This window comes from Pelobates fuscus, chromosome 9 (genome assembly GCF_036172605.1).
Source record: "Pelobates fuscus isolate aPelFus1 chromosome 9, aPelFus1.pri, whole genome shotgun sequence".
Taxonomy (NCBI): domain Eukaryota; kingdom Metazoa; phylum Chordata; class Amphibia; order Anura; family Pelobatidae; genus Pelobates; species Pelobates fuscus.
In genome coordinates, this window is record NC_086325.1 from 153,511,481 (window position 1) to 153,535,383 (window position 23,903).

A 23,903-nucleotide genomic window follows, 5' to 3' on the forward strand; every position below is an offset into this window, starting at 1 on the left:
GGGTTTTATAGTGTACAAGTCACTCCTGAAACTCAGTATCGTACTGCATTTTCTTTTCAATCTAAACAGTATTGCTGGACAGTTCTTCCTCAAGGTTACTGTGATAGCCCTGCAATTTTTCACAGCATGTTAGCACAAGCTCTAAAGTCTCATAATTTGCATAACAAAGTTGTTCAGTATGTTGATGACTTGTTAATCGCAAATGATACCCGAGAAAGCAACATTCATCTGTTAAAAAAGGTTTTGGACTGCCTTAGAAAGCATGGCTTGAAACTTAACCCTGACAAGTGTCAGCTGGTCCAACAGAAGGTTAATTACCTTGGATTGGAACTTAGTCCAACAGGCAGAAGTATTCTTGAGGATAGGGTTAAACATATTCTCTCCCTACCAAGACCAGTAGATGTGAAATCTTTACAGCAGTTTCTTGGGCTTACCGGATTCTGCAGAGAATTTGTTGCTAATTATGCTTTGCTTGCAGAACCATTATATGACCTACTGAAACAAAACAAATTTGAATGGAATGATTCTCACACACAGACATTTTCGTCTCTCAAATCTGCATTAGCTAGTGCACCCGTTTTGGGCACTCCAGCATCAGACAAACCATTTTATTTATACTCTAGTGTGTCTGATACAACACTTGGTGCAGTAGTGGCCCAATACCATGGTGATATACTAGCCCCTATTGCATACTTGAGTCGCAAAATGACACCACCTGAATTGAAATTTGGTCCTTGTGAGAAAATTGCCCTAGCTACATACTGGACCATACAAAGACTGAGATATCTTCTCAGCGGTCAGCACATTGTGATTCGTTCACATCATAATCCCCTGCTTTTGCTGAAAAAACATAATTTGGCTTTAAGTGACATTCGGAATGAACGTGTGGTGAGATGGATGACTACGCTGCTCACTGAACACATTACAGTGGAACCATTAAAGGAACCTTCTGTACATGTGTTGGGTGTTCTTATTCAAGGTCAGGATCATGTATGTCATCCTATGCTTGCTCCTAAAGCACATTCTGTTTTTAAAGAAGGCAGCCCTGCTGATGTGGGAAATAACCCTGTTTGGTACATTGATGCTAGTTCATCAGTCATCGATGGTAAGCGCATGACAGGTTTTGCAGGTGTACTTCTTGAAGGTAGAACAATTCTTGATATGTTTCAGTATGCTTGTAAAAGGGCAGGAGCACAGTTTGCTGAATTAGCTGCACTACTGACTTTGATCAGAGACAAAATTGGGAAAGGTGGTACACACTTTGTAGTCACTGACTCTATGTATGTTTTCAGAGGAGCTTTGATTCTTCTTACATTTTGGGTCAACAATAAATGGCAGTCCACTGATGGCAGTATAGTACAGCACAAAGGCTTATGGGAACGCATACAGGATTTGTCTAAAGATCATATAGGCTTTATCAAACTCATCAAGGTAAAGGCACATAGATCTAAGGGCCCATTGGCATACGGGAATAGTCTTGCAGATAAATTTGCAAAAGAGGCTGCATGTCTTCCTGATATTCCACTATGGGAAGAGGAAGATGCATTGTATCATACACCACTTGCACCAGTACAGTTGTATGCCCCTGACGATGATAGCACACAATGGTCTGTACTTAGAGAACATCAAGAGTACGATTTGGTACTCGCTCCGCTTTTTGATGACCCTGCACCTAAGTTAGGTAAAGAAAAATTGTACATTCTGCATGACATTTTAGTCAAAGACACTGAACATGGTCCTGTCTGGGTTATTCCCTCTCATTTGGTAAAATGTTTGCTAGCATGGGTACATGGTTCCATTGCAGGGGGACATCCCAAATTACAAGAATGTATGGATAGGATGTCTAAACTGGGATGGTGGCCTACTATGAGAAGAGATATTCAAGATCACATTGACAGATGTATTGTTTGTGCACACCAAGCAAGACAACTAACACGTGGAGCACTAATGCGACATGCTCCTACTGGACCTTGGGACAGACTGCAGGTTGACTATGTAGGTAAACTGCCATTGACAGCCCGTAAAAATCGTTACATATTGGTTGTCATTGACTCGTTTAGTCGATGGATTGAAGCTTTTGCTACCCCTAACAAAACAGCTGGCACAACTGCCAAAATCCTAGTGCAAAATGTTTTCTGTCACTTTGGGATTCCAAAACAAATGGATTCAGATAATGGCGGTGAATTTGTCAATACTATCCTGAAAGAGATCACAAGTTGGTTAGATCTCCCTTGGGATTTCCATATTGCTTATCACCCTCAAAGCGGAGGCATGGTTGAAAGGATGAATGGCCAGATAAAAAAGGAACTTAGCAAAATCTGTAATGCCAATGGTAAAAATTGGGATATTTTACTGCCTTTTGTCCTTGCTCGAATGAGATCTAGAGTTAACAGGCATATTCAGATGTCTCCTTATGAAGTTCTTTTTGGACGCAGTATGCCTTCCTGGGAACGCCTTTTGCTTCCTATGGATTTATCTACCTCGGTAGCACTATGCAATGAAGAATGGGCCAAAGAACATTCTCTATGGCTCACCACTGTACAAGGACAGGCGCTGCACACAGATGCGGTGTCTGCCTTAAAAAGTAAAAGTGATTTTGATAAAAAATCTGACCTCACTGAATACCAAGTGGGAGATTCTGTGTGCATGCTTAAACAAGGACAGAAAAACCCTAGGAAATTTCCTAAAGATTGCTGGGAAGGTCCATATCTTATTGTGGACAAAGTGGGACCCTCAGTTTATCTTATTCAAAAATCAGATGGTTTAAATGTCTACAAGCATGCAATGCAGCTTAAATTGTTTAAGGGCTCTTAAAGCCCTGTGTTTGTTATTCTATATTTACTTTGTTTTTCAGAAAGTGTACAAAGGGACTGAGACTCTAGAACGGCTGTTCCAGACTCTACTGTTCATTATGAATGATCGGCGCCTTTACATCTAATCTTCATATGGACAAAGAAAAATAAAAACAGTCCTACCGGATGTACAAAACTAGCTTTGGCTAGACTACTTTCTGCATGTGTTGCATGTTTTCCTAGCATAGTGTGATACTTTTATGTATTTACTAATAATAAATAGTAACGTTGTGTAATAATCTCCTTATCCACATTTTTCATGTTATATTTGAAGTTTGGTGTCCGTAACTTACAGTTTGATCATAACTAATTATTTTATTGGTTTTCATAACCTACAAATTAGACTATGGCATCTTGGACATGTTGCTTGATGGGATGCGTTACAGTGATGTGTTTGCTCTATACCTTTACTAACATTTGGCATCCAGATAATCATAATCTGCAGAAGCGTCTTGTCACTTCTTCTGAAGTACTTGCTCCTTTTAAACCTATATATTTAGTCTCACACCCCACTACCAGCATTGACCTTATCTTTTCCTTATTGTCTAACTTTCAGCGTAATAGTGTTAAATCTAACCGTCCCATATATCATATTTCTCATAGTTCTGCATCCCCACAATTTGTTGCACTTTTTATTGCAAGTGTTCCAAAATTTGACTATGCTCAGCTATGGTTTATTAATAAAACACATCTTCTGATTCCAGAATATGGTGCACTTCCGCATCTTGATAAAAATATTTGTTTGATATGCAGTATTGATTTGCAATCCACTACTTCTGGCATTTTTCATAATTCTAACCGCCGCCCTATGGCTAACATGGATAATATTAATACCTGTGGAAGTCCAGAAGTCCAGTACTCTACTTCGGTTGCAATGCCTGCGACTATTTTGGTTGATACTTCCAACCCCTCTGATTCTGTAGGTGAATGGCAATGTACAGACAATGGTATTCCACAGTTTATAGTTAGAATTGATGAAATAGCTCAACCTTCTACTCCTATAGCTTTTGTATCTCCCTCTACTCCTATACCAGAATCTACCACACCTCCATTTAAGGAAGGTGACCCTATTCAAGTTCGTTTAGACTCTGCTACACAAGTAGCATATGATGTTTCATATCGTTTGGTTACCTGGCACTTACAATTAAATAAATGGTTGGTTTCCACACAATATTCCAATTGTACGCCATTCGTATCAGTACAGGAAAGAGCTTTTCAGTGGTGGTTTCATGAAAGCATGTTATATAATGTATCACTTCGATCACACCATCGCCCTAGACGAGATATTTTAGCTACTGGGTTAGGTACATATGGTAGTGTCGTGGGATCAGCTGCCCAAATTAATTCAGAAATTCTAAGATATAAACTTGCTTCTTTAGCCTCTCATACTTTTACGGGTCTGGATACCCAATATGGTATTAATACTAATATTGTTAAGCTTCAACAGCATCAAACTCATGTTATGGTAGATACAACTGAGATTATTTCTGATAAGTTTCACACTCTGGTCGACTCAGTTTACAATGTTACTCATGATACTGCATGGGCAATGCTATGTTCACAGGTTCAGGCTGATCTGTCTGCCGATCTTAAACTTCAGTTGCAAAGTTTATGGTCTGGTAGATGGCCTGCTTCGTTGAGTCTTGCTGCTTCAAAATCTGTGACTGACTTTGCGATGACTCATCTTTTGTGGTGGGAAGTTCTTCTATCTGACTGCTCACTTGAAAGATGTGCCATTCAAACATTAATACCATGGGCAGGCAAAGATGCTATTATTTATCGTTTAGCTACAATTGGCCTACCGTCTAATGGTTCATTATTGTTGCCTGAACTTTCACATCAATGGGTAGCCCAGGGTACGGATAGTTCCAACTGGACCCTTGTAGACATTTCCTTGTGTCACTCGAATGCTAATTCTTATATATGTTCTCCATCCCAATATAAAACTACTACTGAAACATGTTGGGTTCATCAGGATGAATGTAGTTTTCATGGTCAATTTAATGTTACAAATCCTGTCTACTACTTGGGGTTAGATCGTGTTTGTTTTCACTTATTTCAGCCTGATCAAATTATTTTTAAAACAATGGATGAATCCCTTCTCAGCACTCACTTATTGCCTGGCACGTGGTGTAATTCCATTCCTGTGTCTTATATTGCTTCTTCAGTATGGAACTTCACTATGCCTCAACTTACTAACATAAGTTTGGATTTATCATGGGAACGTATTGTTGATTTTTCCATGTCAGATTTGCCCTTGGGTATGGGTTCTGAGATGAAAAAATGGTTAACTGACTCAACATCAATTACAACATTGCTTAATTCATTAAAGAGTGTTTCGCACCAAGCTCAAATTACTGTCACACATAAACAAGGGATTCTTAAACAGGTCTCTGCTGCTGTTAAACAAGATGGTCAGACCTCATGGTGGGAATCTGTTTTGGGATACAGTAATACTGCTACACATTTTTTTAATATAATGTTGCATCCAGTTGTAGTTATTTCTCTCTTACAACTGATTTTATTTTTATTCATCTGTATCAGTGGTTGCTATTTCAAACTTTTACATCGTAATCTGTGTAAAAAGGTGGCTGTATTGGAGGACTTAGAGTCTAAGCATAAACGTCTTCTCCCATTATATACACTAAATGGTTATTCTGTATCTTTGGATCCCTCTCAGCTTCCCACTCCTCGTTAATTTTGGATTGTATTCTGTGTCCATGATCTTACATTATTTTTGTTTTCTTTTAGATCTCCATTTTGCTTTTCTTCTATGTCATGACTGGTTCCTTACTTTATTTTTAAACAGCACTTGGGCGTTTCTGTATCTTTAAGTTAAATACTAAGTGGTACATTCTGATGACAGGTTTACCAGCTACACTCTATTATCAGTAACTTTCTCTGTCAACGTACATCCAGCTGCTTTTATTACACTTATCTGTGAAGAATTTCTATTTCTAAGAAGAATTCCTACTGACTGCTCTACTGTCTATGGGTACGATCGGTACTAGGATGAAGACTTTGCATACTACCTCTGACGAAGATTTCCTAAACTTTGCATATACCTAAGGAGTTGAGGAGCTATCATGGTTATCCTACTTCTCAAACTTCCTGTTTGGTTGCTGTGAATGTCTATTGTTGCTATTTTATGGGTGAATCTCATGCTGCAAATTGCTATTTCATTCTGCGGCCTGGACTCTAATTCTGAACTCTCCATGAACTATATTTCTTGCTATGTCGCTGATATTCCTTCTATTGGACTTCCAGATTTGATACTGGTATTTGACTTCTTCAATCAAAATCTCTAAAGAACTTTAATGTAGCGTTAACACAGTTTACTACGTCACTCTGTGTTATATTTCTTATTCCTGTGTTTCTGCTGGTACCACTTGTATGCAATTTATTTTTCTCTCTTTCTCTCTTTCTCTTCTCTTGGGCACAAGTGTTGTTTTGTTTTAGATTTTTCACAGTTTTTCTCTTGTTTTTTCTTTTTGGTTTTGTCATAGAAGAAAAACAAGTGGGGGAGTGTGGAGTATGGATCATTATTTAATGTGCAGTTTGCAATATATATGTATATATATTTAATACTAATGTACAATAGGTGTATGAAATATTGCAGGCCCTTTTGCTTAGATTTGAAAAACGTTACACTTTCAATGACATTTCCACAAGGTTAAAGTTAAATTAGAACAAACACATGTGCTGTCAGTTAAATGTATACAAAAACACTTCGTAAGCTAATTACAGGCAAGAGCCATTTAGGGAATATCCCAAACTTAGATATGCAATACATTACATCATGTAACAAGTTAGAAAACCTTTTTGGGAAAATCACACAGGTGGGGGCTGCTTTTATAGAGGACAAAATGCCTATTTAACTGAAGGAGAAAGGATAGGACGTTGTCATTCCTTAACATTCATTCACTCAGGCATACATTCAAATTCTCACTTGCACACGGACATCATACATGCTGTAAGCCACTAAACTTTGGTAAGATTAATTATTTACTGACTATTTTTGCATTCTGTTACATTCATCCAATACACTTTTATCTTATATTTATTTGAGTCATTGTTTCATTTATTACAATATTATTACAGTGCCTTTTCGGGTCTTCAGACACTGAACTATTTTTAGTGATAAATCAAAAATATCATCTAGAATGGTTAAAGAAAACAGTATTTATAAGTAATTTGGAAACGGAAAGGTCTACTCCGTATATAGCTATAGATTGCATAAAGACACGCTAAGCTTAGAATGACCCGGAGTGACCTTTTGTCGGTAAAGGTCCACATCATACCTGAAGCGAGCCATAACTATCAAAATTGAAGTATCACATAGGATATAACTTTAGTAATAAACCTGTTTATTGCCGTAGGTATATATTTATAAATTTTCACTGGAAGTAAGAAATATTTAATTTTTAATAGATGAAATAATAAACAGATATTTTACTTTATATCTATAATTGAGTGTGGTATCATATGTATTTATTGAATTTATTTAAGGTATTTAACGTGTGCTACCTTGATACCTAGCACCATTAGGGATAAAAAGAGTGCCTGTGCATATTGGGTATTCTAAATACTACACTATTAGTATTCCTTTTCTCTCTCTTCTATCCACATTTCCACCTAATGAGGGTGGAAAAAAATTGCAAACGAACTCAGGCCATTAGAAGAATTTCTGGACTTTATTTTATTCCTTATTTTATTTAATGTTTTTTTTACTTTGTTTTATATATTCTATAGTATCTTCTTTATGTTTCCTTTTTTATCCAATAGTTTGCTTTATTAGTTGTTTTTATATTGGCGCTACTTGTTGTTTGTACTTTTTATTTGCTTTGTGTTGGGGGTTAGAGGGGATCCGCAGTTTCAATGCTTGCTGCCTTCGGTCTGCCTGCCTAGAACATCCAGTGCTTCATCTTCAGAATGTTATTTTTGTGCCCATTGTTATGGCTGATGGTGACACACCGCAGTTTAGAATCCCCCAGAACTTGTTTTCCTACAGCTATTTCTGCTTTTTTAGTTCCGCATCAAGGATTCGAACAATATCCCTATATTTTATTTTGTTTGCAAACTGTCCATGACATTCTTGTCTGTATGTGGCCTGTCAAGTTTTCGTACTCAGTACCTCAATTCACAGTTTAGCTATGCTACAGCTAATAATGGAACTCCTTCCCAGCAGCGTGTCTTTTTGATGCCTAAATCCATTAGTATGGCTTGTTTCCAGAAGCACCTGGGGCTTGTGCACAGAGCAAATCTAGATTACCCTTACCCTAAGCAGTGCCGGTGAAAGGATTTTGGCTATACAGGCGAAGATGCTTTTTGTTCCCCCCCTCAAAAAAAAAAAAGCATCTTCAGCTGTGTGTCTCTTAACCCTATTGTGTTTTTTATACCTTGTTTTGAATGTATTTCCCCCTTTAGTGTACCTTATCCCCATTTTGTGTCTGACACCCCTCTTTATCTTATTCCTGATTTTTCCACTTTCAGTGCCTTACACCTCCCTTGTGTGTCTCTGACAACCCCTGCCCACTTTGTGTGTCTCTTATGGACCTTTTTGCTTCCTTGTGTGTCTTACTTACCTCTAGCCCCTATGTGTCTCTTACCTGCTCCATCCACCGTGTATCTCTCACTTCCCCCAGCCCCTTTGTGTGTCTCTTAATCCCCCTGCTCCTTTGTATGTCTCTTTTTCACACAGCCCTTTGTGTGTTTCTTTCCAACCTTCCTCAGCCCCTTTGAGTGGGTTTCTCCCCTTTCCCAGCCCCTCTTTGTGTCTCTTGCTCCCCTTTTGCAGCCCTTCAGTGTGTCTCTTTAACCACCCCAGCCCCGTTGTGTGTCTCTTTTCCTTTTCCAGACCCTCTGTGTATCTCTGTCCCCCAAGTCCCTCTGTGTGTCTCTCACACCCCCACACGCAGCCCTTTTGTGAGTCTCTTTTTCCCTTCCTCAGCTTTATTGACATTGGGTTGGAATTAAAAGACTTCTGGGACTCTTAATTACCAGGTAATTCTCAAGACAAGCTTTTATAACGATATGTAATGGATGTTGCCAAGCAAAGAGTTTCCTTTAAATTGTATGCTATTATTGAAGATATTTACAGCAATATACAAGTAAAATGGGCAGAGATCTGTCACTGATATACATGCCAGTAGCCGATGTCTATTAGACTAACTACTGCACACTTTTGTATAAATAATAAACAATAATGTTTTAGGCACTTCAAAAATTTATTGACACAAACTGCTCTCAATACTAAGTGTTCTAACACACACAAAAATATAAAGTGCGCACAGTGCAGAAAATAACCCACCCTAAACACAGTGAATCAATTGTGAACAAAATAAAATACTTCCTCTTTAGTTTGTTTTACACAGTAGAATAAAAAATTTATCTATATAAAACTTGTGCTTGTGGTTTTTCCTGCTTGGAGCAACCGAAGGCACTCCATTTATAAATTGACTCTGTGTTGGCAGTTTTTAATAATAGAGTTATGTGTTGGTTGTGTTAAGAGAGACTTTTTTTATCATTATTATGTCCAAATAAAATGATTGTTTGCTGCATGAAAGCAAGCGAATGATAATTCACGAATGAGCATCCTGCTGGATGCATTCGGTCCTGAATTTTATTAAACCTGGTGCTTTGGGAATCTTTTGAATCCTTTACTTTGCATAGGATTCCAATGCAAAAAAAATGCAGATTTTAATCCAGACACTGCATGCATCCGGGCAAATCCTTCAAATTCACTCGTGAACCAACCTAATACCGACCGTATTTGGCTTTAAAAAAATTTGACTATTGTCAATGCAGTCAGAATTTGGCCATTCTCCGTGGTTTTTAGTGAATAACCCCAGAAGTGTCTGGAAGAGTCGAGCTTGGAAGTATAGATAATTTTACTGCTCCTCCTTTTGATCTGTGAATAAAATAATCATTTACTGGCTGTCTTCTAACCATTAATCATCTTTTTTATTTTTCTACCTCTTGATTGGACAGGAAATCCAACACACACAATTGGGCAGTCCTCTTGTCCATCATGGGAAACCTGCTTATTTACCATGACCTTCTAGCCTCCCCTCTCTCCCCCACTCCTCCCACCCATCCTCTTACCCTCAGAAAATAAAAAAAAAACAGCCTAATCTCCATTCTATCACCCTTATCAAAATGAGTACATTCGGGCATTGAGCAACTTGTATTTTCCAAGATAGGTGACTGGCCGATTACCCGATCAGCCCAAATTCAGGCAAATTGCAGCCAGCTCCAAAATAAATCTTCAAATCTAGTAGATATTACACAATAAAAAAAATTGCCGAAGAGCATACTGTGTAGAGTTTTTCTAACAAAAAATCTAGTATGTCACCTTTAGTTCTAAAAACATGCTCCAACATAGTTACTAACATATTTGTTACTGTTTATCGATCTGTTATACCTGAACTCATCTATGGTCTTTGAACTCGGTAATTGTATAGTTAAACAGTGACAGATTTATCTTTATCCATTGTGCAAGTGGCATTATTAATGTGGTAGTTTAATGACATGACACACGTTCACAGGGACTATAAAACTAAGGTGTGTACTGTTTCCTGTGGCTTTGTTTAATATTTCTTTAGCATATTAGCTTTGTACAGTGATGTCATCTCTTTGTTTCTTAATATTGCAATTTGCTCTGATTTATTTATTAATTTAATTATTTATAGCAATTCTTCTATTGATATTCTGTTAGGTAGTATATTACACACATTTTAATTTTCTTTTATATACATCTGTTACAATTCTTTCTAGTGTTTTATTTTGTTTTATTGCAAGCAGGATAAACACATTATTGGCTAGTTTACAACTGCAACAATTTTCAATGTAGACAATGTTCATAAGTTTATGAATAAGTACCGGGACAGATACAAACCTATAAAGTATTTTTTTGCTTTGATACTATGTTATTTCTTATCTTTCTTTCTTTTTTTTTTTTTTCATTGGGAATGGGGTTGCGCAATTAGCATTGTTTTCTTTTTATTTGTTTTTCAGTAAATGTTAGCTGTGTTATCTCACTTGAGAATTATTTGAACATTTGTTACATTTTGAGGTTATTAGTATTAAGTCTGCATACAGGGTAAGTCCTTTTTGTTTTGGCCAGGAGACATGATATGAATTCAGAATTTGTAAATGTTTCTGTTTCAATTGATTGGTGTTCAAATTATTATTTTCGCATGCCTTGATTTTAATAAATAAAGGCTCATTTAATGCATGGAGTATGCAACTGGTTAAAGTCAGGGGTTTGTTCACTAAACAGTAAACTAAACGTCAAATTGCAAAATGCAGGCTAAAATAATGTCAGGTTTATTCACAAAGAGAATTTAAAGTGAATTTAAAATTTCAGGTCAAACTAGCCAAAATGGAAAATTTTGGCTTTACCTTTGACTACTCTTGCCTTAAATGTAAAATTAATTTGAATACTCACTTTAGCAAATACATAGAAACATAGAATGTGACAGCAGATAAGAACCATTCGGCCCATCTAGTCTGCCCAATTTTTTTTAAATACTTTCATTAGTCCCTGGCCTTATCTTATAGTTAGGATAGCTTTATGCCTATCCCACACATGCTTAAACTCCTTTACTGTGTTAACCTCTTCAGTGCCGTTGAGTCAGGGGCAGACCAGCAACAGCAAATTGCGATGTCCCAGTACATGTGATCACTGTGACAGACAGTCACAGCAGTCACAATGCTGCTGGGATATCTGATCCACCTCCCTCCACCTCTTGTGGGTTTTTGAAGTGGAGAGAGACGGATTGTTGATACTTTGTGTCCCTGAAGAGAATTAAACTATTATAAAAGGTTCCTAATCCCTTTACCCTGTATTTAAAAAAAAAAAAAAAATAATAACCCTTTCCCTGCTGATTGATCACTACTTTACGGTGATCTATTTTTTTATTTATTTTTTACCTTCAAGGGTTACATTTTATTTTTAACCCTAAAGGGGTTAAATTTTAATATTTTATTTTATTAATTTGTGATTTAGTCAGTTGGGTGGGTGGAATTTAGTGGGAATTGGGGAATTTAGTGAAAAGCTAGTTAGAGGTGAAAAAAAAAAGAATAAAAAAAAAAAAAGTTTAGTTAAAGTTTTGTTACCGTAGTAGACAATGCTTAGGAAGTACAGTGCAGAGGAGGCTTATGCACTGATAGCGGCCGACTCAGAGGCGACCGACACTGCCTCAGAGAGTGACGCAGGGAGTGACGCAGGGGACAGGGACTATGTGCCAGATACTGCAGGACCATCATGGGAAATCGCCGATTCCCCTAATGTTGAACATGGCGCAGATGAATGGGTACCCCCTAATTCACCAGACATCCCAGAGTTTACAGCCAATCCTGGCATACAGGCTGACCTGTCTGCCTATAGTGCGCTGGATGTTATGCAGCTGTTCTTGGGGGATGAGATTTTTGGGGAGATAGTCACCCAGACTAATCTGTATGCGGAGCAGTATCTTGCATGCAATCAAGACTCTCTTATCGCCAGGAAAGAGAGATGGAGCCCAACCAGTGTGCCAGAAATTTAACAATTCTGGGCACTGACCATGTTAATGGGGATAATTATTGGTCAAAACATCCTATTTGCAATACCCCCATTTTTGCCCAGACAATGACTAGGGAAAGATATGAAGACATACTGTGATTTATGCATTTTAGTGACAATGACAAGTGCCCCCCAGAAGGTCATCTGCAGTATGATCTGCTATATAAAATACGCCCTCTAATAGCCCACTTTAACAATAAATTTGCCACTATATATACCCCCAATAAACACATTTCCATTGATGAGTCCCTCATGAAGTATAAGGGAAGACTGGGGTTTAGACAATATATCCCATCCAAAAGATCCCGATATGGGATAAAATGTTATAAATTGTGTGAAAGTGGCAGTGTCTACGTATACACCTTCCGTGTATACAAAGGGAGGGATAGCCACCTTGATCCCCCAGGTTGCCCAGATATAGTAGGGACAAGTGGGAAAATTGTCTGGGACTTAATAATGCCACTACTTAATAAAGGTTATCATTTATACATTGATAACTTTTATAATAGCATCCCACTTTTAAAAATGTTATACTGTTTCGAGACCGTGGCCTGTGGCACTATTCAGAAGAGTCGCACAGGTTTCCCAAAGGCTCTAGCGGGGAAAAAAATTAAAAGGGGTGAAACAGCAGCTCTCTGCCAGAATGAACTGCTGGCACTCAAGTACAGAGATAAAAAGGATGTTTTCATCTTAACCACTATCCATGGTGAAAGCACTCGCAGGGTCGCAGTTCGTGGCAGAGAGGAATGTAAACGGGTGCCAGTCTGCATACAGCAATACAGTCGGCATATGGGGGGAGTTGACCTGTCCGATCAACTGATGCAGCCGTATTTGATCATGCGAAAAACAAGGGCATGGTATAAAAAAGTGGGCATATATCTGATGCAGACGTCAATCCACAATGCCTTTGTTTCATTGGAGGTATCATTTTACTCAGAAGACTTAGCTGATCATAATTTTGGGGCTTTGAACTTAGTGGCACATATGAAATATACAAAATGCACAGCAAAAATTGAATCCATATGTAAAAAATGCCCAAAATTATTTTTTACCACATACTTTGGCATATATTGGTGAAAAAACGGGGGCATGTTAAGGCACAATAAGCACCATATAAGATACCCTGGGGTGTCTACTTTTACAAATGGTAGGACTTTGTGGTTTTTTTTTGAACAGTCAACTGCAATATTATCCCAAATTGAAGCATAGGCCCATTAAATCCGTCTCTCAAAATTCTACTGTAAATACTGAAATGAACAAGTCTCCTATATGGCACAGTAGCTGCACGAAATAGTGCCAAAGACATACAATGGGGGTATCGTTGTACTCAGCAGATGTAGCTGAACACAAAATAAAGTTTTGTAAAGGAATAGCACACACCAACTTTACAAAATACACATGAGAAGTTCTTTGTTATAAGTTTGTGTGTAAAAAAAAAACAAAACACAATTTTACTCCAATATTTTGCAGAGATTGGCGGTGAAATGGCTACATAGAAAGTGTCAAAATAACGTTAGGTAAATAGCCTGTGATGTTTACTTTATATAAATATATACTTTTCTGTGGCAATTTTGTTTTCTTTTATGGCTATCAAGCTTACAAGATAAACATACCAAATTCTAAAATCTCTCCACATTAAAAGTTTATTTTACTCCTTGTGTTTTGTGACCTGTAACTACCAAAAAAAAAACCTTAAAATCCTAGACACATTATATATTCTGTAAATCAGAACAACTAAATTAATTTATTTTTAATTACTTTCCTTAACCTGCACTAATTAACCCCTTAAGGATCAAACTTCTGGAATAACATGTCATGTGTCCTTAAGGGGTTAAGCACACATTATCATTGCAAAAACTGTAAATAAACATACAATTTTTCCTTTTTTTTTGCATTTTTCTGTATTTTTTTATAATAAATAAGCATTTATATATATATATATGTAACATCAAATTCAAGCCCTTTCTGTCCTTTAAAAAACGGTATATAATATGTGTCGGTGCAATAAATTAGTAAAATGCAAATTGCAGTTGAACGCAAACAACAAAAAATGCTGTTGTCATTAAGTGAAAGACAAGCTTCTGAAGCTCTGTCCTTAAGGGGCAGGCCCGGACTGGCCATCGGGCAAACCGGGCAAATGCCCGGTGGGCCGCGATGGCCATGGGCCGAGGCCGGCAGGAAAGATCAAGAGATCTCCCCTGCCGGCCCATGCGCAGCAGCACCGGCCCCAAGATGGAGTTCTATCCCATCATGGGCCGATGGGGAGATCGGGAAGGGAGCCGGTCTCCCTCCGCGCACGGCGAGCAGCTTCCGTTCTCTTCTTCTCGCAAGCTCCGAGATTATCAGAGCGTTGCCATGGTAACCCGCGGCAACGCTCTGAAAAAACGGCGCTCGCGAGACGGAGAGAGAGAGATGGTCTGTACCCTGCGGGGTACAGACTGAATTACCTGCCGTTGGACCGCCAGGGATGTGTGTGTGGCGTAGCCCCCCCCTCACTGGACCACCAGGTGGTATGTGAATGTTCCCTCCCCCACATAAAAGTTAAAAGGGGGAATAAATTGATTTTTTTTTTTTTTTACTTTGTAATAATAATAATAATAATAATTTAAGGCCATATACACACACAAACACATTACACACATACAAACACACTACACACACTGCACCCCTGCACTAACACTCACTGCACCACTAACACACACACATTCTGCTCCCCTGCATTAACACACAAACACACACTGCACTAACACTCACTGCACCACTAACACACACACATTCTGCTCCCCTGCATTAACACACACTGCACTAACACACACTGCACTAACACACACTGCACTAACGCTCACTGCACTAACGCTCACTGCAGTAACACACAAACACACACTGCACTAATACACACACTGCAGTAAAACACAAACACACTCTGCAGTAACACTCACTGCACCACTAACACACACACACATTCTGCTCCCCTGCACTAACACACACTGCACTAACACACACTGCAGTAACACACAAACACACACTGCACTAATACACACTGCAGTAACACACAAACACACACTGCACTAACACACACTGCACTAACACGCACTGCACTAACACGCACTGCACTAACACGCACTGCAGTAACACGCACTGCAGTAACACGCACTGCAGTAACACACAAACACACACTGCACTAAAACACACTGCACTAACTCACAAACATACTGCTCCCCTGCACTAACACACACTGCACTAACACACAATGCAGTAACACACAAACACACATTGCACTAACACGCACTGCACTAACACGCACTGCACTAACACACACTGCACTAACACGCACTGCACTAACACGCACTGCACTAACACACTAACACACAAACATACTGCTCCCCTGCACTAACACACTACACACACAGCACCCCCTGCACTAACACACTACACACACAGCACCCCCTGCACTAACACACTACACACACAGCACCCCCTGCACTAACACACAAACACACTACACCCCCTGCATTAACACACTGCATACACTCTATACCCCTACATACACACTACAGCCCCTGCATTAACACACAATACACACTCTATACCCCTATATCCACACTGCACCTCCTGCACTTACACACAAACACACTACACACACTCTATACCCCTTATATACACACTATTCCCCTGACACTCACATACACACACTAAACACACTCTATACCCCATAAACCTACACTACACTCCCTGCACTCTCATACGTTATACCCCTATAAACACACACATCACACCCCCTGCATGCACCCACACTAATTTATATCCCCTATAAATACATATTCTGCACCCCTTGTACACACTACACCACCTATGCATACATTATCCCCCCTATACACATGTGCTCTACAGCTCCCATATGCATGCACACACTAGAGCCCCTAAATACACTCACAAACACACAGTACAGCTCCTTACATGCACACACTCCACAGGCCCTATATAAATACACACACACACAAACACACATACTTTACAACCCAGAGACACACACACTACAGCCACTAGCCACATGTAGTACGCCACAAACAGACCTCTTCACACACACACAATTGCTCTACACACATGCAACGTCCAAACATTTACAACAACACAAGGAACATCCCCACACATGCACAACACTCTTTAACAGTCCGGTTCCTGTTTTGATCTCTGGTATCCCACTATTGAGGACACCAGAGACAAATCGCCAGCAAACGCAGCACAAACTCAACCCCCCCCTTCCCCCCCCAAAAAAATCCTGGCATTTATTTTAGCCAGGAGCACTGGATGCTCTGGAGCAGTCACATTAACATACTCATTTAGTGGGGGGGGAAGGGGGTGTGCGTGTCAATGGTGGTGACATGACATGCCCCCTTTCTGGCCCCGCCCCTAATAGTGGGCTGCTCTGCCTTTGATTGCCCGGGCTGAATTTTTGTCCCAGTCCGGCCCTGTTAAGGGGTTAAATGTCAGCTGCCAAAACTGACAATTTTTCTAGTTTACCGAAATCATTTGCCATTTGGCTTATCCCTCTTGGAATATCAATGCAAATACACATAATTTATGACAGAATAGTTAGTGATTTTGTTCTGTCTAATTTGTGCAATATGTTTTTCAGTAAAGTGTGAATTATGTGGCATTAAAGTAAAATGTCTAAATCTGAGCCAATTTTATTTATTTTTTGGGGGGGTATTTCAGCCTAAAATTTTAAAATGTAATTTGAATTAAATTTGATTTCCCAAAAATGAACACTTTACTTGATAAACCTCGCTGTTTAGTAGATAATACTTAGCATTTTTACTAAATCGAGACATTTACCAAGAAATGACCACATTTACACCAGCCTAGTTTGACCTAAAATTTTCATTACCTCTATCAATGTTAAATCCGTCAAGTCAGTTTCTGGATTATATATAGAAAACATTGTTACTTGCCTAAACCTGTCCCTCGCAGGTGCCGTCACCTTAATCATTATGCTCCTTTTCAACTCCTAGTTCTTCAGCGCCAGGAGCAGGGATGTATTTACCACAAGGCAAACAAGGCATTTGCCTAGGGCGGCACTTTCAGGGGGAGCGCCAAAAAATGCCACCCCAAGCTCCCAGACACATGCCTTGTTTGCCTTGTGTTCTGGGGCTGTCCACCTTACTGTGAGTGAGTGAGTGAGTGAGTGAGTGTAGCTGTCAGTGTGTGTCTGTGAGTGAGTGAAAGTGTGTATGTGTCTTTCAATGAGAATGGGTGTGCCTGTGAGTGTGTGTAATTTTATGTGTATCTGAGAGTGTGTACCTGTCAGTGAGTGGGTGCGTCAGTGTGTGTCTGTCAGTGAAAGTGTGTGTTGGTTAAACAGTGTGTGCCAATGACTGTATGTGTGTTCCAATGACTGTGTATCTGTCAGTGAGTGTATATCAGTGCATGTATCAATGAGGGCATGTGTCTGTCAGTCAAAAAAGTAGCCTTGACACGAATTAGGGGGGCCAATTTAGATTTTGGGGGTGCCCGAATTTAGTCATGCCTAGGGCAGCACAAATCCAAAATACACCACTGGCCAGGAGCCGACATGACTCCGGGATTCACCATAGATACCGCCAATTCCCTGCATCTGTCGAGGTTGACTCTTAGACTCGTATTTGACTCTTAGAAAGTCAGGTGGAGGAGAAATACAAAGTCATGGTAGGCATTACTTTGTCTCAGTATATTTCTTGACTGGGTTGGAATTTGAGTGGAATTCTAACACAGTCAAAATGAGTATTTCATAAAGATCCTATCTTTATGAAATACTCATTTTTCGAGGCAGAGGAGTGGGGTAGACAGTGCTGCTTTAAATACGTTTTATATTTTTAGATTCTTCTATAACTTGTTTTACAGTTCTACATTGCATTATTTTAGTGTTACAAGTTACCTGCCATAACACCAACTGAATTCTATTTTATTTTTGTATTATTTATTTTTGCCAATAAACTTTCTGTTGAACAGATTATTTCCTCCCTAACAATCAGGTCTCCCAATCGGTAATTATGTTCGACTATTAGGTTGGACTCTAAGATAAAGCTAAGTATTCGGTGGAGTTTTGTCATTTTGGGGTCTTCTTAAACATGGAACATTGACCTTACAATTCTTTAGTCTGCTTTCTCTATCCTATCTAAGTTTAGTGTACTCAATCCTGGAGTTTAAGTACACCAAATTAAATTAAAATTGCTTTTTAATTAGATGGAATACTCAGATCATAGTCATTAAGGTTCAGAAAAAATGTATATTGTATCAGCGTATACCTCCATTATATACCTTAGACCAGGAGTATCTAAAAGCTTGATACAAAGGTGTTTAAAGAACACAGTCCTACAGCTTCATGGATGTTGTAGTTCTAAAATATCAGTGGATGTGCCTTATGGGCACTGGAAAGAGTCTCGTGAAGTTATTTTCATAAATCATTTTGCTACAAATTATAATGCACTTGGATCATGGATCAATGAGACAGTTTTACAATTAAATAATGGGCCATCAAACTAAGGTCATATATATAACCAGTGTCCCACTGATGCAGTGCATACTAAAACCAGTCTAAATCGAATGCATCTCCGTTTAAAATAAAATCTTTCTCTACTTCCTGCAAATGAAAGGTAAATAGATCAAACAGCTAATATTTAATTTCTGATGTGATTCACCCTTTTCACTTCTACAACAGGTGCTCAACATCAGTTGTACAGGTTTGAGCCAACAAGGTTTTCTTTACAAATCATTATCCTTTATTTTGTGCCCGGTAAATATTACTCACTCGAAAAGTGAAGAAATAATAATTAATGGCTCCTGCCTCAGTTATAACTGATTGATCAGTGTTTAAGTAGTTTAGATGTTCTTTTTATAATTTTGCTAAGAGCAAAGGTTTGGTTGCCTTTCTTCGGTACCCTCTGACCAATTTAGAACACAGGAAACTGATTTACTCCGTGAAGGAACACTGGAACCCCACACAAAGGAATCCCGTACAATGGAATTCATATTTTATTAATTAGAGTTAAATCTGTCCTATGCATACTAAAGGGGACCAGGGTTGGACCTCCCTGGGTGACAGTCGGGGTGGGGTTAAGTAATATACAAGGGAGTAAAGGTGTTTAGAAGACAAACGTGCGGATAAGGGTGATTAACAGACACACAGAAAGGCTACAGGAATTTAGGAAAGAGTTGGGTAAAGAGGGGGTTATGAGAGACACACCAGGGGGTAAATGGGGTTCGGAGAGATATCCCATTGTACAACGCTATGGAATCTGATGGCGCAATATAAATAATAAAATAATAATAATAATAATATACAAAGGGGATTGTGGCGATTGAAGAATAACAAAAAAGGGATAAAGAGGATTAGGAGACACACTGCTGTGCTATATAGGTAAAGGGTCTTTATTTACAACCTGCCCCCGAAAATATATATAACACATAATATAACACATCGGAGTTAATGAGCGATAGTAACACTGTAACATATTAAGTTTTAATCGCTAAACTTCAGGAAACGATATACCCAAACTGAAAACTAATTCCAATTCAGCAATATTAGCCGGACGTCTCTAATTCCAACTCAATTTTTCACAATTACGAGTTTAGTGAATAAGACCCTGCATGTTCAGTGTAACAGGAGCAGAGTAGCACATTGAGCAAGCTAAGATAAAATAAAGTAAGGCCAGGCATATTTACTATACAGTGAATGGCATTGAATCCAAATCTAAAAGTCAAACTATGAATAATTAAAGGAACGATATAGCATTAGGAAGGCAGACCTGTGTTCCTAATGCTGTACTGTTCTTCTCTGCAATTAGTTTCATCCGCAACCCAAATCTAATAAAAGATAGAAAATAGGGCTTTACTCAATTTTTTTTAAGTTCTGTAATCTAGATCTGCCTATCGATCACGCCACCCCTTCTAGTCATCGAAACCCATGCTCCTCATAAGATAAATTCTCCGACCCGTCCAATTTATCCTGATTTTAAAGTGTGAGCTTCTGTTCAACACTTTTCTAGGTTTGAATAGAAGCTCAAACATGAATGAAAAAGTTTGATGGAAAAGTTTGACCATCTGTCAAACCTTTTCATCCCTTTTTCATTTTCATTTCTCTCATGTTTAATTTATTTTATACAATTTATATTTTCAAATCATCATTGCAGACAGCTTCACCCTTATATTGAGAGTTTACAGTTACATTAATGTTATATCATTTTCTGCCCTATTATTTGTAATATTTTTTTTTTCTGCAGTTAATTCAGTACGCTTAGTCGGTAAAATACAGTGCCAGATTATAAGTATAGTCACCGTTCATTGCTCTGCAAATAGGCAGCTATAGCATCTCACAGTAATACCACATTAATCCTATTAGCATACTTATCACAGGTTTTCCATAGTGCAATTTATCAGTGTGAACTCATATACAGTAGTAACAAGTAAAACACCCAATGTGTTATTTAGCTATTCCCACATTCTCAAGAGATATTGATGGATATTTCCATATTGAAACACATACTGCTAATTACTTTAATTAGTGTATAGTGGGGCATCAGATATTACACAATGCCGTACATCCCATTTGATTACAAGCTTGTTTGGTCAGTAAGCTCTTCACCTACAGTTGTAATGTTATACATGTTGTGTTACAATTAAATCTCTGTCGCGTTTATCTATTGTACAACTCTGCAAAATATGTTGGTGCTGTATAAACAATTGATCAACTGATCTGCAAGCGTTGGGCGAATATTTCACCAATATACTTCGATCTCCTGCTAAGAGTTTTAATTGAATATGTCCAAATTAGAGTTTCCACTATACCCTCCCCTGGTGGTAGGAGAGATCCCTGGTGGCAGTCGAGTTACATAACATTTTCCTAGAAATAAAACCCGTTGGACCTCTTAATCACAGTACAGGAGTTCTAAACACACAAAGCAGTAAAAATTGTACTTACATTTGTCCATGGCTGTGGGATAGGGCTATTTCTCGCAGACACAGATAGAGGATGGGTACTAGTGAAAGTATTGTGATTTCCTTTCCAAGTTACTGCTTTTTACGCTGCTGAACATGAAAATATTACACCTGGAAACCACGGGTCTCAGGTGTCTGAGATAATGAACAGATGCTACCTCCCTGTTTCCAGGGGGAGGGCAATGTGGGTTAGTAACCTAATAATGTAAGAGGAAAGATTGTGCAATTCTACATTTTTTCCTAATGGGATTTTTTTTTTTACTTCTCACAAGCTGATGATTCATAAGTGTATTTGTTATGTGGTGAGTTTCCCAATGGCTTTATTTTTTATGTGGGCACTATAGGCACCTAGACCTCGACATCTCATTGAAGTAGTCTGGGTGCAGTGTCCCCATCCCCTTAAACTTGTTGTTGAAAAAAGTTAAGTTTTATTGAAAGAAACACTATAGCATTAGGAATATAAACCTGTATTCCTAATAGTGTAGTGTCCCCCTCTGCATTTAGTTTACCCCAACACCCAAATGTAAATGAAAAATGGAAAAGAGAGTTTTGCAGGGGTTTTTCCCCACTTCCGTGATCCAGATCTGGCTGTCAACCCCATGCTCCTCATAAGATAAATTCTCCAAGCCAACTCTTTTATCCTGATTTTCCAGTTTGAATTTCTGTTCAACACTATTCTATATTAATAAACCCTGCTATCTGTCACTTTTATCCATCCCTATTTCATTTTAACTCCTCGCAGATTGCTAAAAAGTAATAGAAAGGTGAAGGTGGGGCAAGAAAAGAAAAGAAAGCGATGAGTGAGACTCCTCTCCAGATTTCTCTCCGATCTGGTTTTCTGACAGAGACACAATGTTGTACAAGTATATTGTGTTTTGTATTTATATGTTTTGTATGGTTTTTATTTTTATTTTATTTTTTATTTATTTTTTTGTCGTTTTGTCTTTTGTATAGGTTTTTGTGTTCCTGAAAAACAAACAATAAAGAATTATAAATAAAATTTTAAAAAAATAAAGAAAAGGGAAAAAAGGAAAGACAAAAGGGGGAAAGGAATGTCTGCATTTAACCTAACACAGTTATAGCATACATTGCTAAAATAAAGATACTGAAAATTGCGAGAAAAGAAATAATAAACAACGCAGATTGCCTATATTCGACTTTGCTTGACTATATTGGGCTTAAAAGAAAAACTGAATGTATAATATATAAGAAAAGACCAAATAATTACTATATATAAAGTACTTTATACCTCTCCAGGGGAAAAAAAAAAAAAAGATAACAAACTTAAGGATAATAAACCAAATGTTTTCTTTCTTTTTTTTTTTGTCTTGATGTTGGAGTTTTTTTCATTTTTTTTTACTTTTTCTGTAAAAAAAAAAAATATATATATATGTATATATTCAAGCATGTATTATGATAATCACGATGTAATTTACCTTTCTAGGAATGAATATATGTAGAATTTAATTTGATTATGTATACTTTGTATAAGATATGTATAATTTGTACATTGATTTGTTTAATTCAGCGAATGCTTAGTGCATGGATATATGCTGTGAGTAATGAAATTTAATAAACATAAATAAAAAATAAAAAATTCAGTAACCATTAACTCTACTTATTCAAGTCAAATCCGTTCCGAGGTTTTATCAGGTAGCCACAGTCTGGGGACTGCTGATAGTCTGAGAGTGTCAACTAGCAAGAAATTCATACTCAAGACGGTACGACAACGTATATATATAACTTTCCGTGCATGTGACTGATTTCACAACATGGGATTGTCTACTTGATAGTGGTGTCTTTATTGACAAAGGTTTCCGATGCATTCTACAGCACCCAGCTACAACAACAATAGCTTACATCTCTCCAGCAGTCTTCCTGCAACCAGTTACCATACATGTTATCAGGAGATCACAATGTCAGAGTAACTAGCATCAAGGTGGGGTATGTAAGAAATATTGTGTACATCTTTAATATAAATTTTACAAAGAGGAGAGGTGTATACGCATTGCAAGGGTCATGTTAGCAGGAGATCAGAATGTCAGAGTAATTAACATCTAGGTGTAACCATGCAAATATTAGTTTTTCGAAAGCAGTTCTGGCCTGCTCCTCACCTGCCAAAACTAAAACTTCTAGAATGTTCTAGTATAGCTCGGAGGGGGAGAGATTAAAGGGAAAAATTTGTATAAAAACAGTTCTGCAGGGAAGTTGGGAGGAGATCAGCCAATGAGGTAAGCCCTCGGGAGGAACATGTGAGTGGCGACAGTGTGACCAGCAGGGCCGCCATCAGGGCATGACAACCATAACTGTTGTCATGGGCCCGGCGGTCCTGGGGGGCCCGGACTGCTCAGGGAGTCCCAGGCCCCACATTTAATTTGTGCACATATAGATAGCGATTATCGCTATCTATATGTTCACCTCGGCCCCCGGCTACCTGTAGAATGCAGACGGGGACCAGCCAGCCACATCTTAACTTTCCAGCTGCTCCTGCCCGTAACTCTCGCGAGCTCCGC

The 23,903-nt window shown here is 38.4% G+C and overlaps 1 protein-coding gene across 1 annotated transcript in view; it reads right to left on the reverse strand.

Moving 5' to 3' along the window:
• LOC134573212 (histo-blood group ABO system transferase 1-like) overlaps positions 1 to 21,528 on the reverse strand; it is a 66,875-nt gene extending 45,347 nt beyond the window's left edge. The window contains exon 1 of the mRNA XM_063432794.1: positions 21,374 to 21,528. Coding sequence (XP_063288864.1) covers positions 21,374 to 21,383 — 10 coding nt within the window. The 5' untranslated portion in view covers positions 21,384 to 21,528. The remainder of the gene's footprint in view (positions 1 to 21,373) is intronic.
• Positions 21,529 to 23,903: the final 2,375 nt, after the last annotated feature.